General features: G+C 39.9%; 2 protein-coding genes across 3 annotated transcripts; both read right to left on the bottom strand.

The window, feature by feature from the left end:
- Window positions 1-2810: 2810 nt before the first annotated feature.
- On the bottom strand, window positions 2811-10096 carry nrros (negative regulator of reactive oxygen species). 2 transcript variants are annotated; one of them, XM_023296897.3, is made up of 3 exons: window positions 9775-10096; window positions 7877-7991; window positions 2811-5503 (listed from the first exon to the last, which is right to left on the bottom strand). In XM_023296897.3, the coding sequence occupies exons 2-3, from the start codon at window positions 7976-7978 to the stop codon at window positions 3563-3565; spliced, it is 2043 nt and encodes a 680-aa protein (XP_023152665.2). In that variant the 5' UTR covers window positions 7979-7991; window positions 9775-10096; the 3' UTR covers window positions 2811-3562. The 2 variants fall into 2 exon arrangements, with proteins under 2 accessions (XP_023152665.2, XP_023152664.2); XM_023296896.3 differs by having other exon boundaries at window positions 2812-5503; window positions 7877-7994; window positions 9775-10095.
- Window positions 10097-19381: 9285 nt separating this feature from the next.
- fbxo45 (F-box protein 45) lies at window positions 19382-22288 on the bottom strand. The gene is made up of 3 exons (XM_023296899.3): window positions 21788-22288; window positions 20663-21019; window positions 19382-20399 (listed from the first exon to the last, which is right to left on the bottom strand). Exons 1-3 carry the CDS (start codon window positions 22112-22114, stop codon window positions 20214-20216), a joined length of 870 nt encoding a protein of 289 aa, XP_023152667.2. The 5' UTR covers window positions 22115-22288; the 3' UTR covers window positions 19382-20213.
- Between the last annotated feature and the right edge of the window lie 413 nt (window positions 22289-22701).

The following is a 22701-nucleotide window of genomic DNA, read 5'->3' as shown; positions in this document are numbered from 1 at the left end:
TATCTAATCATTGTCCTTTAAAGCCACACCTGATTAAAGCGTGGATTAACTCAAAGGTTGAGCATTAGTCACCAGTTGAACAGCTTAAAAATGCTAAGTGCACAGTTTACTAAATGTAACCCTTTTATAACCAAAACAATAGAAATCTGATTTTTAAAGAACCCTGTTTACATGCAATATTTATGTTTTTGTTCAGTGTACATTCATGGTCTGTGGCTGATGAGTCTTGGTTAATTTGGTGGTGCCTTGACTTTTTCTGGGGCGCCAATATGATGTTGACATTTATCTTTGAGCAAAAATATTTTTGAATAAATAGCCATAAAATTTAGCCCAAGCATCCATGTCCACCGCAGGATACGTTGCTACAACCAACTGGCAGCTCTAAAAAGTTTCTTAGACCACTACTAACCGGTCAGTGACCAAATACCTGCTAAATGGCATTCCTATTCATTACTCTGCCAAGGAACGCGGCGGACTTTTGTGACGATCGGCGTATGTTTGTCCGTCTATTTGTCTGTCCATCTGTCTGTTAGCCTATCTGTTTGCAACATTAGTCAAAAACAGACTAACAGATTTCAATGAAATTTTCAGGGAAAATCAGAAATGATATAAGGAACACTTGATTAGATAATGATGCGGCTTATAGTCTGGATCCATGAATTTGTTAAAGATTTCTGTATCATTGCAAGATAGCAAAACAGCATCACTGTAACTATGCCTACAAGTGAATGCTACATCAGCTGCCTGCTTACGATCACGATTGTGATCCTGCTACAAATCGACCGCTGCAGACTTATCAGGACTTATTCGTCAGAAATCGTACAACGACTGAGCAGCCTCGGTGGAGTACTGCGCTCTCTGCATGCTTTTCTTGTTTAAAAATTATGTGTAGCACATGTTAGCATGCTAACATCCTACACTAAGATGGTTAATTGAGATCATATTAAGCGTCCCTTTGTTTTGCCATGCACTATATGTAATCAATGAACATTGCATCAAGGTTTGAAAAGTGAAGCCAACGGAGAAGTGCCTTAAACCCGCATTCTTTTCAGCGGCCAGCAGGGGACGACTCCTCTGGTTGCAAAAAGAGGTCTGGTTGAATAGAACTTTGTGAGAGAATGAGCCCATTTTTCACTTAATCTGTCTCCTCGGTGCACATTTTTATAACGGGTTTGTGATTCAAATTGCCAGTTTTAAGTCTTTATCAGTAGAGCATGATGCTCATATTGTAAATTATGGCTTCATTTAGAGAAAAATAGACAATAGAGCACAGTCTGTTTTACAGTGTGGCTACTTTGTGACTGAGAGGACATCAGATCCGCCTCTAGCTTGTTACATCCGGCTTCAAAAGATCAAGATGTCATCAATCAAATTCCACACTCGAGGCTTCATAATGGTCGTCCACAAACCAGTGAGTGGGGTCTAGATCGCTACGTCCACCTTTTATATACAGTGTGTGTTGTGTGTGATCATTTGCATTTAGAACAAACCACATGTCATTTATCCTGGCAAACTGTGCACGTCTACCAGAGAATGACTGAAAATTTTATGTACATACAGTATTTTTTCTGCGGACTGCACTCCACTCACGATAATGTACAATTTCTAATACCTCTTTGACTTGACAGATAAAATACTGTGTGTTATTTAATACAACTTCAGCGCAATCGGGGGCATATTTTCATTCACCAGTACCATATAATGCACGTAATCCTGACCACTTCTGGTGTTAATGTGTCCAGGTGTGTGCTATCTAGATCATGGCTCAGAACTACCACAATGCACAGCTGCTGTGATGTGAGAAAGCATGTCAGATGAATGTCATTTTTTACCACTGCCGTTCAAATTTCACTTCTCCAATCACATTTGTATTTATCTGTGACAAACTGTGACAACTACTTAAAAGGAGAATAAACACACAGACGTCATATTTTCTCTGAGCAACACTTGCTTGTGTTTGTGGTGTATATCTGGTAACAAGTCACCAGTATGACCCCATAACCACAGCTGGGCTCTTTTGCAAAAAAAAAAAAAAGTGAAAATCGGCTTCATTAAAGTTGCAGGTCTGCAGTGCAATATATGCCTGCTGCTAACTTGATTTCATATACTCTGTATGTGGTCTGAATATGCTTTTTAAAATCAATGTGGTGCATTTTTATCTCCAGAGTTAACATAGTGAGGCTGCCCTTTTATGTAAGTGACTTCTAACCTATTAAATAAAGCTGTCCTTTTACTTCTGACCCGATATAGCTGAGTAATCAAATAAAATTCCTCTTGGTCAACAATCTCTGACCAGTCCACTGTGGCTTCCTCAAATGATGATTTTTTTTAAATTTTTTTTTTTTTTTTGGACAACAACTTCCTTTCCCGGTGTCACCAGGCTCTTAAGCCATTTCGTCAAGCCACTATCAGCACTTTATCACTCCAAAGCCACTTCTTGCTTTCACAAAGACATCTTTATCTTAGATTTCATGCTGCTTATTTCCTGAGAGAAACTGAAAACTTCAATGTGCACCTCAGCATTTTCTAGTAGTTCAGTTTCACAGTCAGTTAAATGAGTGAAGGCTTGCAGGGTGAGCCATTCACACTTCTTATTAATAGCTTACTGACATTCACACCAAAAAACCTTCAAAACACGGGCGGCTATCTCTCATCAGCCGCTTGATTTCTCACTTTTTTAAAAAATCGATTTGCAGCTTTGAAGCAAGCACACTGGACTAGTGCTTTGATTCTGTAACATACCGACTGGCAACTTTATTTTGTGAAAGATATGTAAAAAATACTTTTGGAGGCTTTGGCAAGGCTTCACTCTGGTTTCTCTTTTTATGTTGCAACCACCATGACCATGAGCAGCACCACAGCGGTATTCTGGTTTCTTTCTGGTTAAGCCTCCGGCATCATGTACAGCTACAGACTGATCTACCAGCCTCGTGAGCAGCTGCACACAGTAGAGATGCACTGCTGCTTCTCTCTGTGCTATGCAACACTAATGCTGCATCTGTCTTGATATGTATATACAACATTTCTGATGATATCTGTATGGATTTGTTTAAACTTTTTGCATTTCTATGAAGTGCACGGTAGAATAGATGACTATGAATCCATATAGGGGTAGTATAGGGTTTAGACACTCTGGAATTTCATTTCAATGATGCATCTTAGTCTCACTGGTGGGAAGGAAACCTCAAACCCCTCCTCTCTGAGATACAGAACTGGGCAGTTGCTGCACATCTTAGCAAAACAGGAAATTTCATGTTTCCTCTGCTGCTTATAGCAACAGCTTGCATCACACTACTTCTGCATATCTTCACACACACACATACACCCACACACACACTCACACACCAGGACCCACAAGAACTCGGCCACATTTTTACATCAGGGTATCAGGATCAGGGCCTGGTATTCAGCCACACTTCACTGAACAATACGTAGCCATGTGAAAAACTTTTACAATACTTCATTATTGTAGACAGTTTTACAGTGAAGTGAATTTATTTCCAACATACATTATGTTACATTTACTGTACAAAACATAGCTAAATTCACGGTTTATAAAGTATCAGTAAGATGTAGGCTTGAAGCATTTCTTTTTGATCGATTTCTGTAGCAATTTGGGCTTGAATGTGAGGAAGACAATGATGGAAATTCCCAGAAAAGAAACACACACAGGTAAAAGAAGCAGAATGTACCAGAATATAGATTCCCCATTTTCTTTGAAACAGGAAAATGAGTGGTCAGAGATTCGTGCTGTTCCGAAGAGATCCTCACATTCGATTTCTGATTGTCCCACTATACTGATTGTCCTCGTTGTCTCGAATGTCCTGAACCATTCTGTTTGGCAGCAGTTGAACGGATTTCCTGTGAGAAAAACAGTCTGAAGTTTCGGGGCTAATGCAGCAGCATGAGCTGAGTGGATAGTGGACAGTCTGTTGTCCCTCAAGTCAAGCACTTTCAGGTCGAGGTTCAGAAGTGAAGGGGGTAAGTGAGCGAGAGAGTTCTTTGAAATGTTTAAAGACTTCAGACTGTGAAAGCGGGAGAAGTCGAAGCCATGTATGTGAGTATTTCCTACACCTAGATGCTGCAACGTTCTGCTCAGACTCTGTATTGATTCTTTGACGTTGAGTCCAGGGTTGTCGGACAGTTCCAAGTGTGTCAACAACAAACCTCTGAATGCAGAGTTTGGAATTCTTTTAAGATTGCATCCCTTTAGGTAGAGCTGCCTTAAGGATACAATGTTATTCCAGTCCACGCAAGATGAAACAGTGTGTGTAGTGATCTCAGCTTCCTCAGAAAGGCAAATGTCAATGTTGTTGTAGCTGAGATCCACTGAGCGGATGCTTGGCAGTGAGGAAAACAAACCCAGTGGCAGCCTCTCCAGACCATTCAGGCTCAGGTTAAAGTACGTCAAATTGCTCAGAGTGGTCAGTGTCTCCTCGTCTGCCAAAATCTGCTTCAGTCTGTTGTTGCTGACGTCCAGCTCGTACAAGCTGCCAGAGAACTGTTCTGCTGTTAGATTTAAAGTCTCCAGGCAGTTTATGCACATTTGAAGTCTGGACAGTTTTGGCATTTTCTGGATGAATCCTTCAGGGAAAGAATCCACCTGGTTTCCTCTCAGATCTAAAATCTCTAAAGAGGAGATATCACCATGAAGGTCATCATCCCACAACTGAGCGGTCACGTTTTGCATGTAGCTCTTCAGATTGTAGAACTCAACTGTTGTGGTTGAGTTCGGGTTCGTGACATTGTGCGACAAGCGTTCGTAGAAGTTAATGACGTTGTGGGAGAGGTGAAGGTTCCGTAAGCGACTGTGGCTGGGCAAGAACGGAAAGAAGAGCAGTCTGTTGTTGGAAAGATCAAGCGTTTCCAGCTGGAAAGTGTCATTGAGGTCTTGCCTGGAGATGAACCACTCGATGATGTTGTAGCTGGCGTTGAGGACCACCAGCTGCGTCATGTGGAAGTCAGTCAGACAAGGCAGATAGTTGAATGCCAGGTTCAGCCGCTGGAGTTTGGAGTTGCTGTCGAAGGCGCTATCGATCTCAAATATGAAGTTTCTTTGCAGGTCCAGTTCTTTGAGTTGGTGGAGATCTTTGAACGAGGTCTCGTCCACTCTCCGCAAGAGGTTTCCGGAAAGATTGAGGTACTCCAGAGATGTTAGGTTCTCAAGGAGAGTGGCAGCCATTTCATCGTCAAGCCTATTTTCAGAGAGATCCAGAGCTTTGAGACCATGTAGATTTTTTAATGCGAGGCTGCCACTAGAAAGATTGTTATTTGCTAGATTAAGACTTTCTAACAGTTTTGAGTTCTGAAAAGTGTTAGATTCTAATTTCTCCAAACTATTGCAAGCTAAACTCAGGGTCTTTAGTGAGGGGTAATGGAGCAGAGCGGAGTCCTGTAGTGTTTTAATGTGGTTGTAGTTAAGCTGAAGCTCCTCTATGTTGTCTGGCAGTCCCACAGGCACAGAGGAGAGCTCGGCATCGTTGCAGAGAGCTGTTCTTTGTATCTGCAGAGAAAATAAGATGCTGTCAAGTTTGTGTATTGTGTGCCAGTATTATGTTGTAATGCTTTGGCATTCAGTGACTGTATTTGATTATTTTACCAGGTTCAGGAACAAATATCACATTGCCTAAATTAACCCTTGGTGCGGTTGTCTCAGTCGGCTTCCTTTTTGGAAGGATTGTTTTATCCAATGATTTCACCATATATAGTGTCAGAATTTTAGTTTTTAGCCACACTAGCTCTAGAGATGATAGTGTTGATCTATTAGACTAAAATATTTCGACCACTACTAAATGGATTACTGGGAAATTTGCCACAGATAGCCAAGGTCCCTGGAAATTCATTAAAATGACCTAAGTGGTTCTCTTATTTTTCTCGTAGCACCACCGTTTTTCAACTTGCCGGAAAACTTGCCTGCAAAATTAATGATATTTTAAACTGTTTCTTCAGTCACTTTGTGTTGAGTGATTCGTAAATGTCTATAGTGCTCATGTTAGGATTTACACTGACAACTCTGTAGGCTCTTTGTAGACTGTTAGTGTCGTTGATCTCACTATAAAAAAACAAAATTTCATCACTTCCTTGCAATAGCCTCCGTTTTCCATTAGCACTGCACTTTAATTCACGGGACCACTTGAAAAAAAATATTACACGCATTTGTTAGTACTTTTTAACACTTAGTCAGTAGGTGTGAATTTCAAAAAGAGCTGACAATTTAAATGATGTTTGAATTTTAATAAACAAGCTGATGTTACCTTGTTTCCATCCAGTTTTTATTTAGATCATATCAGGTTGCAAATAGCTTACTGCTTTATTGCTGTGGAATTATTGTATTTTTAAAATAAGGAAATTAATCATAAACACTCTAAAGCGGTTTTTTTCCCGTTATCTTAGCTGACTACCACTTTCAACAATGGCTTGACATAATTAATATATTAGTAATAAATCACCACTTTTAAAAATTTCAGGTTTTTTAGGTTGTCCTTTTAGCTAGTTCTTTAATTCAGCAGAAACCTCTTATAGCAATCTACACCCTGATACACTCTATGAAAACAACTACAGAGCCTGTAGACTGTAAAAAAAAAATGTTTTTAACTGTTATTTTTGGACAATTTACTGTTATTTTACAGAATTTCCCTATTTTGTCAAATTGCTGATAATAACTAGTAAAGTCACATGGTACTATGTGTGTGTAATGGTAATTCAGTATTTTTTGCAATGTTTAACTGTAGAATTACACTATTTTACTGTATTTTAACCAGCTAAAAAATGTCATATTTTGCAGAATTTTGCCATTGTTTTATAGATAATTTATGCATATTATGGATTGAAAAAATGGTAAATCATTGTTTTAGTGCTATTTTACAGATTTTTCCTGTTTTGGTAATTAAAGAGCAAAACAATACAATCAGTAAAATGACAGTAAAATCACACGTTGACTGTAAAAACAAACAAACAAAAAGAAAAAACTATGGCTAAAACTGTAAATAATATCCACATTAAAAGTCTGTATTTGAACATATGGTAGTTTGTTCTTTTACCGTATGTGACTATAAAATTACACAGTTTCACTGTAGTTAAATCAGCTCAAAATATAATTTGTTTACATATAATTGATGTTGTTTTGACCCGTTTTAAATTTTTTGGAACCTTTCAGTACTCCAATATTCTTTAACATATTTTTTCTGGCACTTGCTGCCAGACATTTACAGTTGTTGTTGTTGTTGTTGTTGTTCTTCTTCTTCTTCTCCTCCTCCTCCTCCTCCTTCTCTTCTTCTTCTTCTTATTATTATGATTATTATTATTTGTACAGTGAATAAAAACCCTGCTTATTATCAATGGATTTTCAAAGTTAGTAAATTAATAAAGGATACTGCCACAGCAACAGACCATGAGCTCCACGGTTGTAAATGTTAATAAATTGTTAAATAGATTTCCTGATAAATTAAAGCTGTAAATAAAAAGATAAACCCTATATATAGATTGTCTTCAGACCATGGATCATATTAGTGTGAGAATGCTTTGATGATGATATAAGTACTTTGTGTCAAGCTAAATCTCCTCACAATGTGTATGTAATTTCATGTTAACGTGTCATTGTTACCAGATCATGTTTAGAGAACATGTGATATCCACAGAATGAAGCATCACAGTATGAGCGTCATAAAGATGAAACAAGATGACTGATTTATTACTGTAGAGATTTTTCCTCTTAAAACTAGAACTGCATTCCAATAAAATGCAGTAAAAAACATCACTTAAACAGTTTGACCTTCTGCATGAGACAAACTTTTATTTCCACCTGTGTTGCTGATACTGTATCAGTTTATGTTCAGACTCTTATTTAGCAGAGCAGAGTGAAAGAAAGACGTCTTACCAGCTGACATCGGCTGTGATGTGGATGGCTTGCAACCGGTGTCAGGATTCTCCACATGGGTAACAAGCAAAGCAGGATGGGAGTGAGTCCGTGGACTGGCATTTTATCATCCTCACTGCTGAGAAGATGACAGAATCAGACAGGATTAGGCTCTCAACGACTGAATATGTCATTTTTATATTATTTATATTTTACACTTTATCTAAAAAAAAAAAAAAAAAAAATCAAACAGTCAGATGCAGCGCTGTTTAGCTGATCTGTTAACATAGGTATGTATGTGTGGTAGATGATCCAACAGATGAAGGAGTCCTTGCATTAAATGTGCTTTTCTGTAGACACAGTTATTACAATTTGTGTGCGATGTGCATGTAATTATACCATTCGAAAGTTTGGGGTCTCTTAGAAATGTCCTTATTTTTGAAAGAAAAGCAGTTTTTTTTCAGTGAAGATAACATTTAATTCATTAGAAATACAGTCTAGACATTGTTAATATGGAAAAATGACTATTCTGGCTGGAAACGGCTGATTTTTAATGAAATATCTCCATAGGGGTACAGAGGAACATTTCCAGCAACCATCACTCCTGTGTTCTAATGCTACATTGTGTTAGCTAATGGTGTTGAAAGGCTCATTGATGATTAGAAAACCCTTGTACAATTATGTTAGCACATGAATCAAAGTGTGACTTTTCATGAAAAACCCCAAACTTTTGAACGCTAGTGTATGTACGTGTGCGTGAAAAGCTGGTACAAGCAGTTTTTTTCACTCTGAATGGGCCTTTAAACAAGCAGAACAAGACGGCAGCAGTGTTGGAGCAGATAACTTTATCTTTATTAGCCAGAATTCCATTTCAAATTAGTTTCAAAAATGTTCAGGCTGATTGAAGTATTTTTATCAGTTGCTGATTTTATCACTTTTTCTGATTTACTCATATCTGAAGAGTTTCTTCAGCACCGAGACGCAATAACGATAACACTTTCCATGATTTCTATGAACACGAATGCCGCGTCCAGTTCATAGTTCTCTCATGTCGCAGGAATATAATCCTCACAGTCTACCTTCATGTCTACGCCGTGTAATCTGTTTCCTTTTGCGGAGGACCCTGTACATTGACTGAGATTGTTATATTTTATCCTGAGATCAGCAGCTTTGCAAAAAATTTCCCGAATTTCAATTTAAACCACTGCATGACGCATACAGAATATGGAGTTTTTTTTGTTCCTTTTTGGCCTTGCAAGTTTTCTTAACTCAGGTATTTTTACTCACATGACACGTTTTCCCAGAGGTATCATTAATAAATAAAACGTTTTTTGGTCAGATTTGTCTTTTTGAAAGTTTCATTTTAATGCTTTGATAATTTTGTAACTTGTAGTATTGCTTCTGTGTTTTACAGCAGTTTAAAAATAGTAGTTTTTCCTTGCTAGTGACCAGTGTGCAACAGAAGAACAGCATTTCCTAAACTATGTTGTAGGGAAGAGTTTTGCAGAATACTATTTATTCTTTCTCATTGGACAGATGCATCCAGTTTGTGAGAAAATTGCACATTTTCTTATAATAAAAAAAAAGTGAAGATGATGCTTAACACAGTTACATTGTATATGAATTACACAAATGTCCACTACATGGTTCCTTTCATCAACATATGTCTAAATAACATAAACATATTTTTAAAAAATGTATGCTGACACTAATTTTTACATGAAATGTTATAATATAAGCAACACTGGGAGGATTTACGGTGAGCTTCAAAGCAGGTCATCATTAAAGTATCTCAAGTGCATCAAAGACTAAACACGTTTCTATTCAGCATTCTTAATTGAGCCACATTATTTTGCTTCTTTTAGCAGAGTATCAGTACAGACTGCAGCACTACATCAGCACCTTGTGCATCTACTTACATTGGTGGTTAGGTGTGGATTTCCCAAGCCACTGACGGTTGATCCCCTGACCATATCGCTGGTTGCCTCGCTGCTTGCAGAGTGTGTTCAGAGCGTGTGAAGTTCAGCTGCTTTCCTCTGCGCTCACTGAAGCACTGATGCCTCTCTTTACTATTCACGGAAGCAGGCAGGCAGCGGAAACCGAGTCACATGGACAAGCTGCAATCAGTCAGAGGTTCTCAAGCCCGGGACCACAGGAAGGCGAGTGCAGGCTTAAGAGCTCCTGCACAAGTTGTCTCTTCTTCAGCAGTGGTGTTGCTGTAAAGACAACTAATGCTGGTAGCGCAACTGCTACCACAAAACCCAATGAGAACACACCCTTGACACCCTCTGCTCGTTCTGATCAGCCAAGCTACGCGGGAGGAAACCACTCAAAACACACACACCCTTCCTGCTGACTTTCGGCCTGCAACAGCCATAACAAATACACACACACACACACACACACACACACACACACAAACACACATGCTGTACACCGTGCAACTGGTGATATGTTAATATAGGTTAGAAAATGTACCACAAGGAATCATGAAGATAATTGATAACTGCACAAATCATTTAGCTGCAGCATGCTCTGAATCAACGTTGTCTTCTCTTGTTTTACTTTGCTCACCTCAGGTAACCTTTCAGTAGCTTACCTAAACACTGTATGTTTCCTTCTAGTTTTCTTTTTGTATATCAACTAAATGCAGTGTAACAATTCCTTCGTCTTCTGTTCAACTCCAGCTGTCAGCTTGGACCTGCTTTGTATTGGTGCAAAAATAGGGAATTGGGAATCAGGAAGTGATGGTGCTGTCCTTGGAGTGTTGATTAGTTAGTGATGCCTTCCTGTTTTCACACAGGACATCTCTAGCTCTCACTTCTGACTCTGGGGTAAAAATAGTTTAGGTGGCAGCAACATGTTTTAATCCATAATCTGTCAAATGTCTTTGGAGAGAAAACATAGCAACTGTTTATACAAAACTGAACAAAATGCGTCTACATTTGTTTTAATGCACAAGGGCCGCTTGCAAGAAAGCATAGATATAAAAAAAACATGTAGGTTTCATAAGAAAAACAGCTTTACGAATGTTTAATGCTGATGGGAAATGAATTCAGCATGTTTATTAAACCTCCAGAATGTACACAGTGCATTTTGCTGAGCAACATTGAACACTAAAAGACACTTACTTGAACAAAAGCCTCTTATGGGCACCTTTAATTCTCACCCAGCTGCATAAGTAATGTGATTTAAACATGTAGTTAGCTTTGGAATTACTGTTGATCCTCTTGCCTTACATCTCTAGTGGGTTTCTGACTTGTTTGAAGCAAAAACCTATAAAAGAATGTAGATGCTTTTATATTTCTTCAGGCCCCTGTTAGGACACTTTTAGAAGCTGTGTTCATCTTCAACTGTGGCTCTGCATGTGATGTAAGGCAATTCTCATCCGTCACTCGTGGCGTTCTAAGTATACCGAGTGAAAGCAACTGTTGGTGAACATGTGCAGCACAAGTGTGAATTCTGGTCACTATTCTTTGTCTGTGTTAGCTGCTGAGACCAAATTAGAACATGGTATCAACATTTGCATTCTATTTTTGAGAGCTGAGGAGGTGATGTGGCAGTTGAGGTGTAAAGCCTCATGGGAGAGGAGGGTGTGAGCAGTGCGGACTTACCAACATAAAGATAAATGTTGGAGTATTTACAGTCCCCGGGGTCTCAGGTTATTGTTTATTTTCCTTTAATTTGCCTTATTTGCCTGATTCCTCAACAGCAAGAACATTTAAATTCTCTCTCCCAACTAATATCGGCAATTGTTTCAATATGGCTCCACTGCTGAATGTTAACATCCATCCAACCACTATCTATACAACACTTAATCCTCATTAGGGTCATGGGGGGCTGGAGTCTATCCCAGTTTATTTAGGATGAAGGCAGGGGACACCCTGGACAGGTCACCAGTCTATCACAGGGCTACACATAGAGACAAACAATCACACTCACATTCACACCTGCGGACAATTTAGAATCACCAATGAACCTCAGCAGGACTGTGCCATAAAACGTGGAGAAAACCCATACAGGCACAGGGAGAAAATGCAGACTCCACACAGATCCCAGGCCCAGGCTAGGACGGAAACTGGGGATCTTCTAGGCGACAGTGCTAACCACCAAGCCACTGTGCAGTCTGTTAACAAGAACAGATACAATTAAAAGCAACACTACTTGATGCTAAATGATATTTACATCTGAAAGAATGGGGAACCTCTGTCCTCCTGACATATTAAACCACACATAAGCAGGCATTTATGTGCTGTGAAGCTGTTAACATGCACAAGACAATCGCTGCCCTCTAGTGGAAACAGGATGTTCATTTTGTCAGGAGAATCTTGGGTCAGTCAAATATAATGTCATCTGACAGATTTATGATAGCTTTTGGGAAACTTGTAAGGATATTGTGCATATTTTACAGATATGACTATATTTTTTGTTTAAATATCAGCCAATGCAACAGCACAAGTATTACAATTAACATGAATAGATGTGATAATTCTGAATTGTCCATAGGTGTGAATGAGAGTGTCATTGTTTGCCTTTATATGTAGTCTTGTGATAGACTGGTGACCTGTCCAGGTGTCTCCTGCCTTCACCCTAAGTCAGCTGGGATAGACTCCAGCTCCCACGCGACCCTGATGAGGATTAAGTGGTGTATAGATAATGGATGGATGGATGGATGGATGAATAGATGTTGGATAGATTTTCAGTAAAGATACAGTAAAAGTGTTACAAAGATAGTCCATGAGATCATAGTTATGTCATGAAAGTATATCAAAATACCTTAATCAGATTTGTTTTTCTAATATATAATAGAATGCGATGACTGCTACTCAGTTATTACTGAGCAATAACTAATATTCATTCATTTAAAAAAAAGTAACAATCTACATATTTAATGAAGCTATTGCAAATGGAAACTTCTGTTAAGTTCTCTATTAAGTTCTGTGCATAGATTCTTGGTCATCCAGGTCATGGTAATCTAAACTGCTTCAGTAAATATAACTGACTAATATGGAGTCTCAGGTATTTATATTTATCCTAAAATTACACGTCTTATTGCCACGAGTCACGTGCCTTGAGGGGTGAAAAGTTGTGAAACTGTCTTGTGAGGGAGGACTCGAAGTGTTTACTGGTGGTGAAACTGCATTATAAGTATCTGATAAGAGAAGTCATAGATTCTCTCCTCTGTTTAAAGATGGCTGTTCCAGTTTAACATAAACGTCTTCCTTCACTCCTCTCTTAAACTATCTGTTTTCTCTGTCCAGAATGTGAACACTGCTGTCCTCAAAGGAGTGTCTCTTATCCTTTAGATAAGAATAAAACATCCACTCACAAGCTGAGCATGCTTTGTATGCAGTACAATGCAGCAAGGAGTGCTTCTTTGTTGACAGGTGAAATGTTTTCAAGAACAAAAAGAAAAGTTGCCTTCCACTTAGTTTGCCCTCTGTTTCACTGATGCCCTTAAAATGCCTGACTTGGCAACATTTATCAAAAACCATCTATGGAAAAGATCACAACACCTTGAGAATACATTAGCTGCTCTGCTTGTCCTGTTTCTCTTGTAGAGGTGTAATTACTGTCACCAAACAGCAGGTTTAATAGAGCAGTAAATGGCACAGAGAGGCAGACTGATGGACACATGCTGCAATTAGAAGCACAGTCCAGAGGCAGACAGACAGACCGTACGGTTGAAAGTATCAAGGAGACTGGAGCTGACAGACAGACGTTCAGGGACAGGACAGCAACCAGAGAGTATTAGCAGATACTCAGACAGGGGAACTTAGAGAGAAAAGGACAAATAGGCAATACAGCCAAGCTCTTAGCATTGGCAGCACATATTCAATCAATCATTTACTGAAGCGGTAACTCTCTCCTACACTTCTCCACATCGCAGCAGAACAGCATGTCCAGCACTCTGATGCCTTTTCCCCGTATTTCCAGTAGACGAACGCTAAGTTTCTGTATGTGCTGCACTTGTGTCTGTTTATCCAGAGTTATGAGTCATGCTGATGTGATTCTGTAGATTTCAAAACAAGCTGCTGCTGCTGCTGGCTGAAATGTAAAAATGCATCCCTCAGTGTGCAGTGGAAGAATTTTCCCAGAACGCACAGTGTTTACAACAGTAAAAGTACAAGGCTCCTTTTATCTGAATATAGGTTGAGTCACTGTTGTATCACCCTCATAAATAATTAATAGAGAACAGCAAGATGGAGCATGACAATACTGTAAATGATTGCTTGGAGATAATCTGAGTTAAACGTGTTAGCGATGTGGTGGAAGGCTGCATTTAAAGCCTCAATGCTGGGAATAAATGCAACCAAAGTGAAGCTTAAAGTGAGGGGACTCTGAGAGGAGGTGATTTAGGTTTTTAGGCCACACGTTGTGGTCTTTAAATATCCACTTCCAGTTAATGTTGCTGACGGAAGACCGTTGCTCTGTTTTCCTGTTTTTGACACATTGTATCTTGTTATAGGCCTTTTCCTGTATCAGTGTACAGTTTCGTAGTAATTGTAATGCACCAGCAATTCAGGAAACAAAGATGTAGCCTCTTATGTTGCCTTAAAAACAGACTAATTAACAACATAGTGATCAGACTTCTGAAACACATATTACTTAATTGCAACTAAGCTTTATTTTCATTGTTGATTAATCTGTTAAGCATTTTCTTATTGAATTGATTTGATAGATAGTTAGATAGATAGATAGATAGATAGATAGATAGATAGATAGATAGATAGATAGATAGATAGATAGATAGATAGATAGATAGATAGATAGATAGATAGATAGATAGATAGATAGATAGATAGATAGATAGATAGATAGATAGATGGATAGATGGATAGACGGATAGACGGATAGACGGATAGACGGATAGACGGATAGACGGATAGACAGACAGACAGACAGACAGACAGACAGACAGACAGACAGACAGACAGACAGACAGACAGACAGATAGATAGATAGACAGATAGACAGATAGATAGATAGATAGTCTGCCTGCATGGTTTCTCACCAGGTTCTCCAGCTTCCTCCCACAGTCCAAAAACATGCTGAGGTTAGTTGGTGATTCTAAGTTGTCCGTAGGTGTGAATGTGAGAGTGATTGTTTGTCTCTATATGTAGCCCTATGATAGACTGGTGACCTGTCCAGGGTTTCCCCTACCTTCAGCCTAACTCAGCTGTGATAAGCTCCATCTCCCCTGTGACCCAACAGAATATAAAGTGGATAAAGACAATGTATGGATTGATATATAGATATACATACATAAAATACTAAAACCATAAGGTCACTTGGAGCAACTCAAAGCCATTAAAATCATGCACTGATCTAATGATGGGACTCGATGAAGACCCATGAATTAGTTGTTGTTGATACTAAGCTGGTAAACTGACTGAGCAAGAGACCAACACTGTCATCATTAGCATGGTAAATAATTTCCATTTAAACACATTTTTACACAAGAAAAGCACTCAGAGAGCACAGTACTCTACCAAGGCCGCTCAGTCGTATCATTTCCAAAGGATGAAATCTTTAATAAAAAATGACCTTGCACTGAGTAAAGGCATGTGTTATGCATGCATATGTGTGACCTAAATATGAGGCAGGCATTGATGGGTCTTGGAAACACCCCCACAATTTAATCAATTGTTCCTTCTAAGATTTTGGAGGGATAAGTCCCGGTGGATTTGTAGCTGGGTCGCAATCATGTGATCGTCAGCAGGCAGCTGACGTAGAGTTCACTTGTCATAGTTACAGTGACACCATGCTGCTATCTCTCAATGGGAAATCCTTAACACATCTGTTGATCCAGACTACAAGCCACATCACAAAAGAAAGTAAAAACTGTGACTTGACTTGACAAGGATTTAAAAAAAAAAAAAAAAAAGAAGTAAGAGTGTAAGAAAAATACAGAGAACTGTTTCAAGGAGTGATTTTGGAAAAGCTTCAGACTTAGTGTGTCTGGGTTCAGGAGGTACAGAGTTCAGTAGTGTGTGGGCTGGAATACCAAAAGCCTGACCACAGTTTGTCACAAACCAGCAGGCCTCCAGCTACAGTGATGGAGAGGTCTCATACAATGTCAATAAATCAAATGCATGAGGGAGCAAAGCCTTAAAATCCTTAAAAGTAAGCAACGAAAATGTTAAATGCCAGCTACGTATAAGCTACAATATAGTACAGAATGACAATTTATAGGCTACACTAGATTATCTTATAGGTCTGCTACTTCAGCACCATGGACAGCACCGTGGATTTATCAATACACTGAACAGTTTTGCTATTGATATTTTAGAACCATAGACTCTAACTCGCACAAACTTTAGTCACATGAAGGATCATTGAGTCAGGCAGAAATGTTCTGCTAAACGAACTCTCTGCCACTGTACTCTTTCTGCTACTAGGGGCTGAAGAAGGGATAGCAGGTCAACAGTGGGGATGGTGTTCCCCTCATCCCTACTCAAACTGCCTGCTGGTCTTATAAGTCCCTATTCTCTAACATGGATGTCCCATCAATTACAAATCTTTGAAAATATTATATTTCACATCATCTGAAAGAAAACTAGTCTGCACCTCCTCTTGGCTCTGTTTTCAAGCTTTGAAATGGTTGAAAGGTTCAAATAGTGCCAGGTAAAGTTTTGAGTTTGCTTAAGTGTGTCAAGATCGGATCCCAGATAGAATAAAATTTGTCTTTGGACCCTCTAAGTGATTATTTTATCTTTTCTAACTTTGTGAAATGCATCAAGTCACTCAACCACAGAGACGTTTTAGGAGGGCTTGTTGATTTCCAATGCAGTAAAATTCTTCTGTTTGCCAGCAGTGTTGTAAAGGCAATGACGTTAATGTGACTTTTCCTCAATGTGGAATATTTTTTATATCTATGATGCCAAATATAGTGGCCATAACCTTGAGTTGAAGGACAATACTAAGTGCCTCTGACACTGTTTTAAAAATTACAGCCCAATATGTTGCCAGGGTGGGACATGACCAAAATGTATGGGTTAAGTTAGCAGGGGTATATTTATCACAGCTAGCATCTGAGTTAATGTATATTCTAGCAAGTTTTGCTTCAGATAAGTGAGCCCGGTGTAACACTTTGAGTTGTATGATGCTAAGGTTTGCACAGGGAGTACTGTCATTCACTCTTTGTAGTGCATGTTGCCAGGCAAACTCTTCCATAACATCTTCCCAGTCTGCCCTAATCTTCAGAAGGGATTAACTTTTTAGGGAGGCTATGTAGTCATTTATTCTTCAGATGAGGCTTTTGGAATTAAATGGAATTTTTAACAGCCACTGATGGATGCTGACTATGTCTGCATTCCATATTACATACTTTGTCTTTTAAGTTCATACTACAACTGCTCTCACAAAATACCCACTGTTTCATGCGGTCTGAATTCAGTTGAGACAAATATTGCACCTTAAACTTTGACTTTCACAGTCTGTGGCATGAAATGAGCTGCGATCTGGCTGTTTGCTCTCTGCAGCTCAAGGTTGTTTATATTTGGACAAGACACCTTGATGTATGCGATCGAAGTGTGCACAGGATTGTGAGTCAGAATGACCTGCTATGTTGCATGCTGCAAAATGTAACTGGATGTAGTAATACATTGTGTTATTTTTGACAAACTGTGTATTGGGACAGACTAAATATTTTTTCTGCCATATTATGTAATAAATCGTGTGCGTTTGAAACATGCATTGATGACAGTTTCAGTATGTCAGTTCTCAACATTATCGATATCAAAGTCTACAAAAAACAGAGAATGTGTTCAAAACTGAAAAAACAAACAAAAAACCCATCACATCATCAAATTAATATTTAGTAGTTCTGCCATTAGAGTAGTAGTAGAGTAGAGCTCTAATCCTGGCTGGCATTGTTACCCATGAGCCTTTTACACTGTTGAGGGGTAATCTTGTCCCATTCTTCTTGAATTTCTGCTTCAAATTCTTCTAAATTCTTTGGTTTACACTTTGAAACAGACCTTTTGATAATCCACCACAGATTTTCAATGAGGCTCATGTCCAGGGATTGAGGTGGCCACTCTAAGACCTGGATACTAAACTCCTGCAGCCAAGTTCTACTGGTCCTGGATCTGTTCAAGGAGCATTATCTTTAGAAACATCCAGTCTGACCTCGATGGAACAGAGTACGTGCAGAAGAGAACATGTGAGTTTGGAGAATGGCACAATACTTGGCAGAGTTCAATGTGAGATGACCAACACCAGCAGCACTCATGAATTCCCAAACCATGATACTGCATCCACCATGCTTCACAGTGGGTGCTGTACATGCTGGAGATAATGCTTCTCCTGGTCTTCTGTGTACCCACACATTAGCAGGAGGAAGATAAAGCTGGAAACTGGACCTGTCTGACCACAGAATCTTCTTCCAGTTCCTGGTTATCCAGTTCTTGTATGTTTGGGCCCAACAACACTGGGCTAACCTCTGTCTCTCATTGATCAGGGGCTTCTTTGCAGCCTTGTAGGACCTTAAGCCATGATCTAAAAGTCGACCATGTACAGTGCAGGTGGAACATTGGACACCAGTTTGGTTTGACCACTGCTGCTGAAGCTCCTGTCATGTCATTCTGCAGTTTTTCCTGCACATGTGGATCAGGATGCGGTCATTTCCTGCTGAAGAAACCCTGGAACACCCAGATCTTGGTCTGTCTTCCAAGCTGTTGGTTCGTCTGTATTTCTGCAGAGTGAATCTTTCTGCTGAAGGACTGCATCTGCACTTCCTGGCTATCTGGCAGCAGCTGTACCCTTCCTGGCCGAAAATCTGGATCTGCAGGTGTGTTTCCTGTGTTAGGTTCCTTGTTTTATCCATTTTTGTATCTGAAGAACTTTCAGATGTGCTGGCTTTATATAGACATGAAGCACAGCAACAAAAATTCTGTCTTTTAATAAAAAAACACGACCTTCATTAGTGGATCACTGTTACCAAAATGACCCAAGACTCAACATTTGTTATGCATTTTTATGAAACCAATCGATTTTAAGTTTTTAATGGCTTTTTTAGGATTAGTTTAGTATTTTGGCTGTGACTGTACTAAAAGAAATTGCACTTGACCTAAGAGTGATTCTTAATGCAATATCTCACAAATGCATGCAATGTCCAAAAAGTTCTTTCCACCACTGTATTTTCAAATTCTGGCTTTTTTTTTTTTTTTTTTTTTACCCTTTTCCAAATGAATGCCCCTACTGTTGCTTTAGTTCTCCTGTTCATCTGAATTATCTAAATTCAAAGAGGTGGTAAGAACTGATAGAGTTGTTTGTTCTTTTCCTGCCATTTATACAAAGGCCAGTCAGAATCGGTGAGGTCTTTATTATGGTTTCAAAGTAATTCCACAGTCTTGTGTTCATATCCTTAAAAAAAATGCATCTTTTTGGGCTGATTTATGCAACGTGAAGTGGAAAGGTGTACTGCATTTCAACAGCTGTGCATGCACAGACAAACTGACAGACTGTGTTGTAAAAACCCCATCTGTGCTCAACACACAATAAAACAAGCATCCAAGCATCTTCATTCTAAGAGTGGCACCAAGTAGACTTTATTTTCAGGCCTTATAACCGTACAGCATCTATAGTACCATTGATAAAACCAAGAAATAAATAATGTGTAATACTACAATAGCACATTAAAAAGGACACACATTATCATGTTACAGGTATAGTTTCCACCATTACTGGGTGAGTATTTTTAAAAGGGGAGATGTTTCTGTCCATACACCGCTATCCATGCACATGCATGCCAGTTGGTCTGCATGTCCTCCATGTTTACTAAAATATAACATTAGGTCACATTGATTTGGCATGAAGTCGTTACACTCCAGTCATTGATTATAGTTAAACTGTGCTGATCCACAGTGAGTTATTCCATTACCTCATACAACAGATAACTACAGATAAAAACTTGTTTAAATGGAATCTTAAAGTATTTGCCACAGTTTAGAGTAGTTTTGGCCTCATTCAAGCAGACATAAAATCTCAAGTGAATGTTCAGCACTGTTAGTCTGAATTGCATGACATTAAATAATGTTCCCCTGACCTGTGAGTAAAACAGCTCAGCAGCTAAACTGTAAATGTGGACAGTTCCACGGTGGTAGAGAAACATGTTTACGTCGGTCAGCCACACATTCTTTCTCCCTGTGGTTTGTCCAGTCCAGTCCGGGTTCACGTTGAGCTGTAGTAGAAATGCCAACAGTTCTCTTTGTTCATGTGAATAAAGTTATTCTATCTGGAAGAAAACATGACCACTTAGCCTCCAAAACCTTGAAAGTGTACAACAAACAGGGTCAGCAGGCTCCAGGAGCTTGGAAGTTTTAACGGAGCGGTGACACGGGCTGTTCAGCTTCTAGCCGTCCAGAGGTTTCCCCAGGTACACCATGGTGACTTCAGTGTTGCCGTACACTGCAGAGACAGCAGGGAACAGGCAGGCTTTGGGCAGTCCACGAAACGCTACTCCTAGAAACTCAAAACCCCTCTCGAAGGCTAATGTCTTGTCATCCATGTCTAGGATCACTCGTATTCTCTCCCCGATCTGTGGAGAAGCACGATCACATTGTAGTGTGAAGCGAAAAACATTCCAAATACCAGACACTGTGCACGTTAACTAGTTCTTACAACACTGTCTTAAAAAAGCACTTAAAAAAGCATTTTGGATGGAACAAGGTGGGCCAGAAAGTCTTTTTATTTTACCTATTTGTATTTACATAAATATATGTATACATAACAGATGATATTTTTAAAAATTGAGGCTATTCTCTATTAAGTAGAGAATAGCCTCAACACTGTCTTTCCTACCTGATATTTGGGTGCGTTGTTACACTGTGGGAAATTTCCATTGACCTCCCCGTTATGCAGCAGGTTGTTGTCAACCAGGTTCCAGCCCCAGCTCTGGTCGTCGCTCCCCAGCAGGGCCACGTAGCCTTGGCACTGCATCGCTGCCCGCTTTGTGGCGATGCCTATCACTGCCACGGTGCCAAGAGGGCCTTCCCACCAGATTTCCCAGGCATGCCGCCCTTCTGAGAAGCCAATTTTGCCACGTGCTCCGTCCGTGCTCTGGGCGATGGGGTTGCGGTGCAGGGTGAAGCCGTTCTTCTTCACGTAAACATTGCGGGAGCAGTCGTGGGAGCTCAGAGCATGTTGAAAGGCCTTGAGCTGTAGAGGAGGACAGGCAATTGATCAGGCATTTCACAGCTTATATGGTTAATAGAAGCATATTTATTGGTGAAAACACCTTTTATCAGACACATTCTTGCAAAACAAGATGTGACGTGCTGGATTTTCCATTTTGCAGGAAAGTATGCACTGTACCAATCAGGGCTATGGAACTTAAATCTTTTGTACAGTGTTATGGTTGATAAATGAATTGTGACATAAATTAATCCTAACATTTAGACTCTCTGTAAAATGTAAAACTGGATTTAGGGATTTTACGGCAACATCTGGAGGATTTTCAAGTAAATGCTTCCCTGATCTCAGTGTTCCTATACACAGCTCCATTCAGAGACTGCTTCAAAAACAGGTTTGGCTTCTTGTGGGCCAACTTGCACACAGTTAGGCAACAATGATAACCCCACTAAAGGCTTCAGGGCTCAAACAGGGAGCTACTATCTCATGAGGATCTGGTTTTAATCGGCTCAGTGTAATCCCAGAAACAACATTGCAGCACACACCATTTAACAACCTGCCCATTTATGTTGGATCCTCAGAAATATTAAAAATGTATAAAAGAATGGGTAAGAAACACCTGAGCCTTCAGGCAAACAATCATGTTAGTAGTTCATGGGTTCATGATGAAGACCACACTGTCACTCATGTTCCGTGCTAGCAGAGCAACAGTATCACTAAACAGGTAGATTTTTGATTGGAGTTAGTCATTAATCAGCCTTAGAGAACAAAGGTGTACTAGTGAGGTAAACCTACTTTCCCCCTGTAGGTGAGCAGGTTGCACAGGATGTCTGAACGCAGAGCTTCATCGCTCAGAGACCGGCTGCAGAGGCTGCGCCACACCTCGCTGTTTTCATCCGCCAGGATATTGTACCAGTGCCAGCACACCAACGCGCACCGCATCAAGTCAGACAGCTCCAGATAGGAGAAAATATGCTCCAGGACCCGAGCTGGCAGCCTCCCGGCCACCCCTGCGCCTCCCCCGGCTCCAGCAGCGTAGGGAGAGCCGGCGGAGCTGCAACTGGCCGCCGCTGCTGCGCCCAAACAGGAGGATCCTCCTCCCCCACCGGCCGCTCCAGACATTGTAGCCCTGCTGTTAACCGACGACACCAGCCGACCGAATAGTTTCACCTTACACCGTAGGATGACTCCTAATATAAGTTAAATAGCAACATTTTACCTATAAAACCGCACGTAGGTCGCAGTGAAACCACAACAGTATAGACTCGAGTCTTCCCAGTGCAATGGCTGAATGGAAACGATGCGTCAAGGTCCTGGAAGCGCAAATACACCTATAGCGCTGCTGTCAAGAAAACGGGAAAATTAATTAGTAAAAGTATTAGTTCCTTTAAATGTCCAATAAAGCCACCTCAATGCAGTGTTGTAATGTTATTAAATAAAAAGAAGCTTTAAGTTCAGGTGAAATATATTTTATCACCTGCAAGGACCGCGGAGCAGACATGTTAATTGGCTCACAGAGCATTGCCTCAACGTTGCAGCGTTACGATATTGAAAGTTACACCGCTGCAATGTCAAAGACGGGCGAAGGTGTTACAAAAAAACAGCAGTCTAAATGAACTGTGTTAAATGATGCCATTGTTTATTTATTAATTATTTTACCTGACCTGTCAGTTGTATTCATTATCGTTTCCGAGACTTGTTTGATGATA

This window comes from Amphiprion ocellaris, chromosome 22 (genome assembly GCF_022539595.1).
Source record: "Amphiprion ocellaris isolate individual 3 ecotype Okinawa chromosome 22, ASM2253959v1, whole genome shotgun sequence".
Taxonomy (NCBI): domain Eukaryota; kingdom Metazoa; phylum Chordata; class Actinopteri; family Pomacentridae; genus Amphiprion; species Amphiprion ocellaris.
This window is presented reverse-complemented; position numbering and strand designations above follow the sequence as displayed.

Coding starts and splice junctions, on each gene's coding strand:
- nrros (XM_023296897.3), bottom strand. CDS start 7,978: ATGCCAGTCCACGGACTCACTCCCATCCTGCTTTGCTTGTTACCCATG. Junction 5,504..7,876: donor ATCACAGCCGATGTCAGCTG/GTAAGACGTCTT, acceptor TTTTCTCTGCAG/ATACAAAGAACAGCTCTCTG.
- fbxo45 (XM_023296899.3), bottom strand. CDS start 22,114: ATGTCTGGAGCGGCCGGTGGGGGAGGAGGATCCTCCTGTTTGGGCGCA. Junction 21,020..21,787: donor TGCTCACCTACAGGGGGAAA/GTAGGTTTACCT, acceptor CCTCCTCTACAG/CTCAAGGCCTTTCAACATGC. Junction 20,400..20,662: donor ACAACGCACCCAAATATCAG/GTAGGAAAGACA, acceptor GCTTCTCCACAG/ATCGGGGAGAGAATACGAGT.